General features: G+C 42.7%; 1 protein-coding gene across 11 annotated transcripts in view; it reads left to right on the top strand.

The window, feature by feature from the left end:
- The window catches only part of PDE1C (phosphodiesterase 1C), a 543,851-nt gene that overhangs the window by 509,043 nt on the left and 22,225 nt on the right, over positions 1-12,583 (top strand). For 3 of the 11 annotated variants that reach the window (XM_008261615.4, XM_070059704.1, XM_070059706.1), the window contains one exon: positions 3,693-9,809. The exons of the other annotated variants lie outside the window; for them this stretch is intronic. In XM_008261615.4, the coding sequence (XP_008259837.2) occupies positions 3,693-3,706 (14 nt within the window). In that variant the 3' untranslated portion in view covers positions 3,707-9,809. Of the gene's footprint in view, positions 1-3,692; positions 9,810-12,583 lie in introns of those variants that run through there. 11 annotated transcript variants of the gene reach the window in all.

Below are 12,583 nucleotides of genomic sequence, written 5' to 3'. Positions count from 1 at the left end.
ATGTTCATTCCCCCCAAACAGCCAGGAACTCTATCCAGGTTTCCCACATGGGTGGCAGAGGCCCATGTAAGTGAGCCATCATTCCCTGCCTTCTCAGGAGGATCAGCAGTTAGCAAGATTGGAACTGCATCAGCCGGGACTCTTCTACTCCAATATGGGATGCCTGTGTCACAAGTGGTGGCTCAGCCCAGGGCACCACAATGATGGCCCTGTAAATATTTTTATTATTAAACAAGACCAGGATCCATTCATATGTCTGAATGCTACTTGAAATTACAATTGGGTATGGTTTCACTTGGTTTATTCTGCTCATTGTTCTATTAAAGAACTTACGGTTTGTGCAGTTGTTTAATGCATCACTTTCTCATAGAAAGCTGAGTATGTTGGCAGGCAGCTGTGCTAGAGTTCCCAGTACTTGAAATTCTGGTTTTGAATACCAACTCCATTCTTAGCCAAATCAGTTACTTGAGTTCAGGCGATTGTTAAGTCATAGAAAAAAACATCAAACCCAAGAAAAATGAGACAAAAGTGTGTAATAACTGAGGCCCAGTGCCAGATTCTAATGAGAGCTGAGTCATTGACACTTCATTTATGATTCAGGAATAAGTAGTGTGATGACTACATGCATTTTTAGTCAAGTCATGTTAACCCTAAGCCTCTTAAAACAGTTCTCTAAGATCCACCTGCAACATCTCTGCTTACCTGCAGGAGTCACATGGGAATATGCAAGGTCAGACCACCTTAAGTGTATCTCCCATTTCTAGATGGCATTACTCCAACAGTCTGTTATTCTTAGACTACACACATTTCTGGGATTTCGTGCCCCATGCATTGTGCTTCTAGATTGAGTCACTTGTGAAGTGTGAGTCTTGCCTCTAGAGGAGAGTAATGGAATGGAACGTAGATGTTTTCTTGAATTCACTTAGGACTGGACAGGGTCATTTCAGTTAAGTCACTCTTTAAGTTAATTGAACTACTCTTTGTGGCAATCTAGAAAGCCACCTTTTATAATCAATGGATTTCAAAGAAGTCACAAAGACAGTTGTGTGTCCGAGTTGCCCCAGACACTTTGTCTTCATGGTCCTCATTTCCATAGACTTTGTAGTCTTAGTGATGCTTAGTCAACTTCAGTTTAAATTCTAAATTGGAAATACAAGACTTAAGACACAAAGCAAATGTAGGATATGTAGTGCGGAGAAGTGCACAGCATTTGAGCCTCTGGGATTTGATTCCTGCAGTAAGCCATCCATAAGCTTCTTCATAGGGAACATAGCTTGTCATTTTGACATTGATTAAAACATAATAGTCATCATCTTTACGGCTTTAAAACTTTTGTCTCCTGCTTTGAAAGTCAAAATTAGGAGAAACAGAGGGAAACTTCTTATTTTACTATATTTTTATCTGTCCTACTCATTTCATGTGTATTCAACCTGCTTCCTTTTGATTAAAAAAAAAAAACTATTGAGCATATATGCCACGTGTCAGGTATTGCACTGCAATACCTTAGCTGCCCCAGGGGATTCAGGTGCTTTAAGAAAGCCTATGTTGGGGCCGGCGCCGCGGCTCACTGCGCTAATCCTCCGCCTAGCGGCGCCGGCACACTGGGTTCTAGTCCCGGTCGGGGCGCTGGATTCTGTCCCGGTTGCCCCTCTTCCAGGCCAGCCCTCTGCTGTGGCCAGGGAGTGCAGTGGAGGGTGGCCCAGGTGCTTGGGCCCTGCACCCCATGGGAGACCAGGAAAAGCACCTGGCTCCTGGCTCCTGCCATCGGATCGGCGCGGTGCGCCGGCCGCAGCGCGCCGGCCGCGGCGGCCATTGGAGGGTGAACCAACGGCAAAAGGAAGACCTTTCTCTCTGTCTCTCTCTCTCACTGTCCACTCTGCCTGTCAAAAAAAAAAAAAAAAAAAAAAAAGCCTATGTTGGGAAAGGCGATCAGTGGGTCACAAATCTAGAATGTGTGCCTCTTGTTATTTTGCTGTTGGCTGTACTTACTGACAACATACACAGGCATAAATAACATGCATTTATTTTACTTACCCTGTCTCTCCACCCCTTGACTAGCTCCTTGCCTCTATCTCTTTACCCAGGGATGGAGAGGGATTTGGAGATCCATACCAGAGCGTTCACCAACCCACCTATCCTTCCAGTCTCCATCATCTTACCCAATAGCAGTGCTTAGAAAGGGAGAAAGATCTACTCTCAGTTTTGTTCTCAAGGGACCCCTTTCCATCTATGGCTCAGCAGTCTGTACAGCGACTGAAGCCAGGCTTCTTAGGACAGCAAGTGCATTACTCTCCTTGTTGACTGGTAACTCATTAACAGTAGTCCTTGTTACTTGTCACTTGAGCTTCCCTTCCAACCAATGGGTTACCAGAAAAACAAAGTTCAGCCTTGCATTTTAACAGATCTGCATCTGTATTTGAGGACCTGGAGGCATCACTAAGGGAAGTCACTACCACGATGAGTATCTGTAAGATTCTCATTCCATAGGACTTCAGGTTGATAATGGCAAGGCCACTATGGAGGATGTCCTGTCCTGCAACTCCTATGTAGACTGAACTGCGCAGACTCTCAGAACTGATGGAGAACTTCTAGGGCTCAGTTTTGTTTCACCTCCTTCCCCAAGTGCAAGTTTTTAGGGCTGTATGACAGTGAAGAGATTGGTCAGGGGCTTTTCTCTATCAGGTGGTGAAGGTGCTAATGGAGGATAGGTGTAATAAGGTATTGGGACCAGAATAGCCATAGAGGAACAGTGGGAGGCCTGGATCAGTGGCCTCTGGAAAATTGAGGATGGTCATTACAGTAGATCACAAGGGGCTCTCCTAACTAGTTTTCTGCCTGATTTTAGCCAAGTCTTGAGGAGAATATCAGTCTTTAAAGCTCAATGGGAAACTTTCATTGTAGTGAGGTAACTCCTCGCATGTTAGATGATGGTGTAACCCAAGGTTAAGTCTAACCCAGGTTCTCCTATCCCTTTGGAGTCAGGGAGGGGGGAAGGCAAAGGGAGGGGACAAAGGATAGAGCCTGAGAGGTAGCAGAGTATGCAACACTAATGAGAATAGCAAACTGGAGTAGTTTCACATTCTGTCCAAGACCAAGATAACACAGGGTAGACCATGCTAGGTGAAAGACATCCAGAATTATTTCCATTGGCTTAGTCACATTTCCATCTTTGTCTTCTCCTACCCCTTTCATTTCTGGTTCCAGTGGAGCAGTCAGGCGATTTAACCATCTGCACAATGATTTTGGCTGGGACAGATTTTGTTTGAGTACCTTTGGAAAGCTTCTAGGCCAGGTAGCCCAGAAGCAATACTTCCTTTTAGTATAGAAATAGTCAGGTTTTCATGAATCTGGTTTGTTTCATCCCCACTGACCCCTGAAACAAATCGATTAGATTTGGGGACACAGTTATCTCAGTTACAAAGTGAGGTGGTTTAACACCTACGTGGCACTACCAAGTGTTCATAATCTTATTTGGAGCCACTGGAAAGATTAAGCATAACTGTGTTCAAAGTTCTACACTGAAGTTTTGTGGGTTGAACTGCAAGAGACAGCCAGCCACTATCAGGATTGAAATGTTTACTTAATCCCATGTTTTTTGTTCCCCCAAATTTTCTCAGACTTGAAGGGTGGAGTTGGAAGGGGGGGGGGCAAGGCAGCATTGACACTTTTCTTTTTCTTTTTCTTTTTTTCAGATTCAGAAGAGTAAAACAGACCTCATACACACTAGAAAAAGGCTTCCAATGCCCCTCGTCATTTTAGCTGAGCTTCTTCATTCTCCCTCTTCCACAGAGACCAAAAGCAAGCCCCCGACACTTGGCCTTCTCTCATGCATCTCCTCCCAGGGGAGGACTCTGGGAGTTGGTTTGAGGTTTTAGAACTCTGGGGGATTTCCCCCTAAGCAAACAAAACAACTTGAGATTTTTTGCACAGAGATACACCGTGAAGGGACCTCCTGAAAATCCTTTGCTGGTGGCCTGGCTTTCAAGGCACCTGTCTGGCCTGATGAGAATGGACATCCTGGATGTGCTGAGAGAGGCCTGGAAAAGCCACAGACACAGTAACTGCCGTTTTATTACTGTCAATGCCGTTACTTTAAGTGTTATTTTTACACTGGCTACTGATGATGGATTTAGCCACACTGGCCTTCATCAAAGCTAAGATGATTTTAATGTCTGGTTCTTTTCCTGAATCAGGATCATTCATTTTCTTCCATTTCTTTCCAGATTTAGACATGTTCCTGTGTTTTCCCATTTGTATAATATGAAATTCTGTGTTGTTTTTTTAAGAGAATATGACCTTAAACAATTCTTTACTTGATGCTTATTTTATCTGTGCATTAATATAAATCTGAATGTTTCAGCTGATGATCATACAGTTCAGGCAAGAACCCCATTGTTTTCCTTGGGTGGTATTCATAGCTAAATGGTTACTGAAATTTTGACTACTGGCTATTCCTCTTCTACTGGGTACTTGTAGATCGACTTTGTCGTTCTTTATTCAGGGATGTGCTAATGGAACTGGTACCAGGGAGCTATGCCAGTAATTCATTTTGTTTCATGAGTCATTAAAAATACCAGGAGCAGCTGATTAATAGCACAAATGGAAAATAGTAGGTGTGGTGTGGAAAGAGGATAGAGACGCAGCCTGTGAGATCTGATTAAAAGTGAAATCCAGTGGTATGCAAGCATAGGGTGACTTTGTGAGTCTAAATGGCTTGATTGGATAAAAGATCCTTCAAGTGGTTATGGGTCACTAAGGAGTCTTCAGGCTCTTCCCAAGAGCACATTGTGTGACTATGCTATGAAGTGGGATTAATACTAGGAAGTGAGCAAGGCAGTAGTCTTAAGTGAATTACTCATTGCAGATTTAATTTCTAGATTAAGAAAATAGATGTTTTAAAATATTGATGTTTCTGAAGAGACAGTTACAGAATGTACAAGGCCTTTTGGCTTGCTGAAATGTTCACCAAAGATTTGAAGAACTTTGTTGTATAGAATGTATAGTAACATCCCGATTTTTTCTGACTTATTCTTTGCCTTTGTAATACCAGTTTTCTGTTGCCCTTTCTGCTTTCCTACCAGTGACCATAGTAGATCTGGTCACACATTCAAATAACTGCAGGAGCCTAGCACATCAAGTAAATAAGTAAAGCAAGACATGTAATGTCACTGTTACGAGAGGTGGCAATTCATAGCAGACTTTAGTGTTAGGAAGAGAGAAGCAGCGAGTACTGTGAAGAATTGGAGAGAGTTGGAGAGAGTGGGTACTTTCAAAAGGGGACACTTGGTAGTCAGCTGCTGGGTTTGTGCTCCATAGGGATGGGGATCCTAGATACCTAGGATTTTATGTGAACCACCCCTAGATTTTCACATACTGGCAACTAGCTCAAACAAACAGATACTGTGCTGGTAGATCAAACATGTCTAAGAGCTACAGTCAACCCATGGACATCAGTCTGAAAACTGTTAAATTATCAGTAAGTTTTTTTCAGTCTCAGTAACACTTTTCAGAAGTCAGTGAAACCAGGTATATTCAGTTCCTGACCTTGAAGCACAGAACTTTTACCTCATTTGTAATCTGCATTTTTGTAGCAGGAGCTTTTTGGCCAGAATGGATTCTACAGTTTCCATTTTATAATCTGTCAGCAACACTAAAAGTGTTTTGAAAAGAAACAGGAATATAGCCATTTTTCCTAGTACCAATAAAGATGGAAATAGCTCTCCTTTGCTTTCTGTCATTAATTAGTGGGAAAAGAATGGGAAGAGCATTCCATTCAGTATTTGAAGTCACCCAAGACCATTCAGTGACAAGAAGTGAAAGCTCCCAGTCACCCATTCTTAGTTGTAAATCCTTAAGTGTTTCAAGAGACGTTAAAAAAATAGACCTGACTTTTTTAGTCAAATAGAAAATGTGATTGAGCTATGGATTGATGGTGGAGCTAATAAGACAGTGAAGTGATCATTTCGAGTCAGTATTGCCCAGAAGAACATTTCCAAAGCTCTAGCTTGTTTTTCTGTGGTCTTCATTCTCTTGGAATACCTTTCTTCCAGTTGACTAGCAACACGGGACAGACATTATTCCACTGCACTGAGAGCTTTTTACACTGGTTTACAAAGTTTGAGCTTCCACACCCGATTTAAGAATTGCCCCACGTATTGGGACTGTCCCGACTACCGCTGAACCATGAGTTCTTTTATACGTAGATGCTTCGAAAGGGACAAATGGAGTCAGCCCTTGAGTTTGGGTCCCAGCGTCACCGAATAGCTCTGTATTCAAGTTGTAGCCTTGCAGAAGCTTCTGTCCCATTTTTTAATTCCTGCCAACTTTTCTTAGGTTCTGAGCCCAAGTAGTTGTGGCAGTAGGCAATAAATTCATTTCTAACCCGTAAAATTCTAATTTTATGACTTTTTCCCTACTGTCCATTTCATCGAGACTTTTAAAAGGTATCAAGAAGGATCTCATTGTTGATCTAGCATATTTAAATAAAGTGTCTAGACATCTGAAAGCCAAATTGCCTGATGGATGTGTTCATTTCACTCGTAGAATTTAAGCCATTATACTTTCCTTCTGGATACATGATTTTAGGAACCGAAAGCGAGAAGTTCAGAACCATGTGTCACAGGATACGAGAACAGACAAGACTCTGGAGAGCAGTCTTAGGATCTGCATTTTGGGAATAAAAGTCTTCTATGCTCTTGGATCAGTTTTGTTTAGCTAGATTATGTAGGCAGGTAGAAAGATCCTAAGTAGATAAGGATATGTAGTGTTTTCTTGACGGCTACAGAGACTTCTATGACAGAAATCACTTTGTAACATTCCCTGTGGAGTATGGGGAAATAAGAAAAACAAACACACAGAACCTTTCAAGAGAAGGAAGATTCTGAGGTTGGAAACCTATGTATGCAGTATTGTATCTCAAAGCAGATTTAGGGAATTCAGGCCAACATTTTTCCCCCCAGTTGGAAACTTTGTTCTCTTAACTTTGAGATGCCCATATGCCTGACGTGAGTTGCAGTACTGGCCCACCACTGTGCCTGGCACAGAGCCAGCCTCTGGAAACACATGCGGAGTTGTCAAATGGAGTGCCACTACCCACCTAGGAATAAAAAGTTCAGTTCCTGAAAACGTGTTCAGCTTCGCCCATATACCAAGCACATCACTTTTTTGACAAGGCTTATATGCTGGCTGTGTACAGTCATACCCTCATCACATGAGCTTTTAAGAGATGGGAAATTGCAGGTAACTTAGGGGGCACTTGTCAGAGTGAAGTCTGAATTCTCTACCTTAAGAAAGAGAATCATACCAAGTCAGGATTTGCCTGAGAACGTTCTACCTAAAGTGGTGATATCAGGGTACGGGAAACACCGCTGGAATTAGAAGCTGTGCTGAAGCTTTAAAAAATAAAACTCCGTGGGAGCAGATAGGAAATCCTCTAGGTTCAGTGTAAGGAACCAGTTCACCGTTCTGCCATACCACCCTTAGGACTGATGGCACCCAACTATGGCCAAGTTCAACAGTCAAAAAGTGATATTGCCACAACGATGCTGTCTTGGTCCTTATTTGTGAATGAGTGTAAAATGATACTTGTAAAATGATATTTGTACTTCATTGATTTATGATTAAAGGCTTTACTACTTAGAAAATGAGCTTGATAGAACTTGTGCAGTGACAGTATTCCTATGAGACATCTCCTGGAAACTGAGAGACACATCACCTGCCAAGGCTGTGTCGTCAAGGTTTGCCTTCATTAAAGACACTGATGGATGAGGTGATCCTAGAATTAGAAGGGCACCAGAGCCATCAACATCAGACAGTTAATCTGATAAGTGAGCTTAGACTCAGAGTTTGGAAGAATGGGAAGTAGGCATCTGGGCATTCCCCAGTCACTTGTAGAAACAATTGCTCCTCAGGGAAAGCAGGCAAGAAGAATTTACAGGGATGGAAGTCCAGTTGGAGACCTGGACTGAAAGGGTTGTACATGTCCAGTTCAACCTCTTATTTTCTTAAATAATCCTCCCACCCTACTTAATATTTAAAATATCAGCAGACGTATGAGACGAGTTCAGATTTGCTCTGGCTTCTGTTGCCAAGCAGAAGTGGATTAACACCAGCAATGATGGGCTTCTCAAAAGGAACCTGGACCCAGCCTTGGTCGCCTGGGGAAGTAAGGAGCTCATTCAGGGCATACTTGCTCAGCATCCTGTGTGGGGACTTTGCTCCCTCCAGGGTTAAGTGCTGGCTGTAACAGGTCTGAGTCGATACAAGAGAACACACCCTCTCAGCTTTGATCACTTCCCCTGTGACTCAAGTCCCATCCATGCGTTCTTCATGGAACGGACTCCTAAACCTATAGAAGCATTTCTCAATTTATGGTGCATAGTAGCTCATTGGAACTAAAAGCCCTTTACAACCTAAAGAGTATGGGATGATTTAGGGAGATTGCCCTACCCTACTGGTACTTCCTGAAGTATCTTTGCTTCTCCATCATGATCCATCTCGGGGTAGGGATTTGTGCACAACCATATATGTGATGGCATAGAAATAACACCAATGTACATCAATTTATAGTAAACACAGCCATAGGCATTGTCTGGTAGCTGATACTACAGAGAATTAGAGTACACATTTTTTTCCTTTTCTTGCTGATATTTTTATACAGTTTTATATGCTGTGAGATTTTTTAAAAAACATTTGCTACTTTCATTAGTAGAGCTCAGATTTTTAGCCACTCTTGTACCCATTGTACAGCCAGATCTGCACCCACCCTATCTGATTTAAGTATACTCACCCTTTTCTTTGCCTTCCCCTGCTTCTCTTCTCCCATTCTTTTCTATCTTTCCCAAGTCCCTTCTTTTGCCTCTGTCCAGGTAAGCCATTCTGTTTGCAGTATCATTTTAGCACAGAGAAGCAAAAAAAAAAAAAAAAAAAAAAAAAAGGAAAAACAAAGGAAGCTTGTTGCAGTGTAATCCACTTGAGGAAGTATTGGATGCCAGGAATGGGCTGGGGATGGGGGTGAGGAGTGAGTGGAGTCGACAGAGGACATGGATTGGGGAAAGGAAGAATATGGGGGATCAATGACCCAAGGCAAAGTAGGTCTCTTTGAGGCTAATAGTGTCATTACCTTCCTTTAGCGTGAGCAATTTTTGCTGTCGCAGGGTTTTTCTCCTTAGGATGCTATGCTCTCGCTATGTTTCTATAGACCATCTGCTGATAAGGGCAAAGTCATATGCTAATGCAACACTCCACTCATTTCCTCAGCCTTAGATTTTGCTGCTGGTCAGCTGATGGGAAGTGTCTGAATGTCAAGAATGTTAAGAATCAAAGAGGCAAGCAGATTCAAAACCCCAAACCTCAATCCAGAGAAGGAAAAGGGATCTTGATGTGTTCTTAAGAAAAAACCTAGACTTGTCTTCATTTTACAGCTGTGGTAGAATGTACTTCCAGGATGTAAAATCTTCTGCCAGATAAAATGCAGGTGCAATTTGCATTTGTACAGAAGGGGAAGAGAATGACCATCCATTATCAGGAAGCATTCTGTTCCCTATGATGCTGCCGAGTATTAAAATAGCCTATTCAAATGCCATAGCATCAGATCTCCAAATGCAAACTGAAATCCTGTGGATTCAGGTAGAACAGTGCTAAGCTGCTCAAGAAGTTAGAGATGTGTTTATTGTAAATCTTCATTGCACAAATGAGCCTACCAGTCCTTCAATGTATAATTTCTCCCTAGCATCTAGTAATGAGTACTTGTGTGATCTTTTGATTACCAAATAAACAATGAGTTAACCTCTTTGTTGGAACTTGAAAAATGAGAAGTCTGTTTATTTAGTGTTTTTCATTGTTTGTCCATGTTCTGTCCCATCTAAGCCATCTGCCTCTTTGTGTTCCCCGCCAAACACCATGCAGTACCAGACACCAAGTTCCTCTGCACTGAGGAGTACTCAGAGGATGGTTGTAGCACTTTCCTATCATCTTTGACTATGAGGAATGGATAGCTGGGTTATAAGTTCCTTGGAGGCATAAGAAATCTAAGTTCCTGGCTTTAGCATTGCTTTTGTGTGTTGATTTTTCTGTGAAAATCAGCTGCCTAAGAAGCTGGCTTTTGAATTCCACACTTTCTCTTTTTGAAAGGACTAGTTTTGTCAGTATTTTCCTGCTCTCAAGCCATGAACATAGGAATTTGCCTTGGGAATAGGCACTCACACACCCCTGTTAGTGGGGATACACATGGTTTAGGTTCTGTGTGGCATCTAGCCTAGCTCCTGCAAACCTTTTGCTGAGGAATTCCCCCTAGGGGTGATGAGAAACACACAAGTACTACACCCTGTACTGGCCCCACCTTGCAGTATTGTTCCTGCCAAGGGACCAGCGTTGGCTTATTATCCTGACAACAGGAAGTTTCTCCAGAGTGGCTACACTCAAGAGACATTTCCTAAGTTATTTCTAAAATAGAAGATAGAACTTATTTTGGAAAGTAAAGTACAATGAGAAATAGTCACTTTTAATTATCCCCCTATCTCATCACTGCCACTATTTTGTTGCATTTCCTTAGGGACTTTTGCTATGGCTCCAGCACAACTACCTCTCTACTACTGGATGAGGGTATATGCTGTTATCTTTTCTGTTTATTAATAACAATGGATCTCTGTCCAATTTCTGAATATCTACATTGGATAAGTTTCTGAATGTAGTTATTGGATCAAAGTTGTGAAACTTTGAGGGATCCTCATTCATATGACCAATTCCAAAGTATATTCAGATAGACAGCATAGTTTGAAGACAGGCACATGACACAGTGGGTTAAGCCACTGCCCGAGACACAGCCCACAGAATTGTGCTCGCTCTTCAAGGTTGTAAAGGGGCAAATGTCCTGATTTGCTCTGAGCAGCAGGCAGTGACATGTTGCCCTCTGCCATAGCCTAAATGGAACACAAAGCATATGTTGGCAGAGATGCTTAGCGACAGTGATCAGAGGGGTGTGGTATCATAAAAGGCAAGTACTTGCAAAATGCTAAGAGATGGAGAATGTAGAATAGGTCAACAGAAAATCTCCTAATGCAGTCTTAATCTCTGCCTATTCGCTGTGGAATCTGTTGCAACAGCTTTAGTATGTGAGACCATTAATAATGGTGATATTTGGTCTCAGGAGCTCTTAAGTCATCCTTTTCCCAGCAAGCTTGAGTTGGCCATGCTCATCCCATTCTGTGGAAGGGAAATGACTAATTGAGGGTAAGCTGCAAGTCTCTGGGGTTTTGTGATAACCTCAAGATGTCCTGAGGCATAGGGGTGTGTGTTTATCCCAAGGCTGGGAAGGCCTGGGTGTCACTTCCCCTCACGGAAGATGAATTGGATTCATTACCCTTCAGCTGACCCAGTCAAGGACATTAGCTTCTTGGGTTATTTCAAACTAGTCACTTGTCACAAGATACCAGTCACACATCCCTGTCCCCAGTTGGGTTGTTTATAGTTTCAACACGCACTGTGGATCAAAGACAAAGTATTTTCCCTTACAGTGCTTGCTTCCCAAAGATGACATATCAGCTACTCACCCACCCCTTTCTTCCTAATATGAGTATTATTTCACTTTGTAAAGTACTTTCAATATGTATACTTTGTTCTGAAATGTTAAAATTTATGAAATGCAGTTGTCAGCACTGATGTAGTTTAACTGCATTTATAAAGTATTTCAGAGCTCTGAAGACAGATTCTAGATCTTTTCATTAAGAAAGCAGAGTAAGACCAGAGGTATAAAGGGGAGCCAGTAGACACAGCAAACTGTTTTGAGTGTTTGCACACATGCTAAGGCGGCCTCTGGAGTTGCAAGCATCAAGTCATACATTGAATGCGAGCTTCCCAGAAACCAAAATGAAAAGTGGAGAGAAGCCACTGTGGGAGTCGCATTGTTCAGGAGGATAAAGTACACTGGTTATTAAAGAAAGCTCCTCTCGACAGCTGAAAGAACGTCTTTCGCCAGCTCCTCACTGCCTGCAGCGCTTCTCCCTCGGGGCTGCAGATCCCATGCCCAGGCCATACCCCAACCCACGGAGTAGCATCTCTAGGTAAAGGGCCAGTGCTACGCGATTTGGCTATGGAGTGGAAAAGCATTTCAGGGATAGGACCCCAGTGAACTGGGAGCCAATGGCAGGTGATCTCAGAACTTCCCCTCCCCCACCTCAGAGGTCCATCAGGTTGATTTTAGGCATTACTGCCAGCTACCTGTTTGCTTCATGGTTAGAAGTGGGGATGGTTGCACTAGGTTCCCAGTGTATCAATGGTACAGAGACAAGAATGACATTTCTAGGAGGCCTTGAAGTTCTCCCTTCTCACTGTCCCAAGGCCCCCAGGGGTCCTACATCATAGGTATCTGCACCCCCAGGAAGGGAAAGCTACCTCAAGGGATCACCAGAGCTGTAGGTGGGCTCTTGGAAGATCACAGGTTTATAAGAAAAGGCACGAGGAGTTGGTCAGACAATCTGCAGCACCGAGCTGTCTGTACAGTTCATAACAGCCTGTAGTCATGAGTGCTTTGTACAGCTCCTAACAGAGCTTTAGTCGTGAGTGCTTTGCCATTTGTCTCAAGTAC

The sequence above is a fragment of the Oryctolagus cuniculus genome, chromosome 16 (assembly GCF_964237555.1).
Source record: "Oryctolagus cuniculus chromosome 16, mOryCun1.1, whole genome shotgun sequence".
Taxonomy (NCBI): Eukaryota; Metazoa; Chordata; class Mammalia; order Lagomorpha; family Leporidae; genus Oryctolagus; species Oryctolagus cuniculus.
The sequence above is the reverse complement of the archived record's forward strand: the minus strand, read 5'-3'. Positions and strand labels throughout refer to the sequence as shown.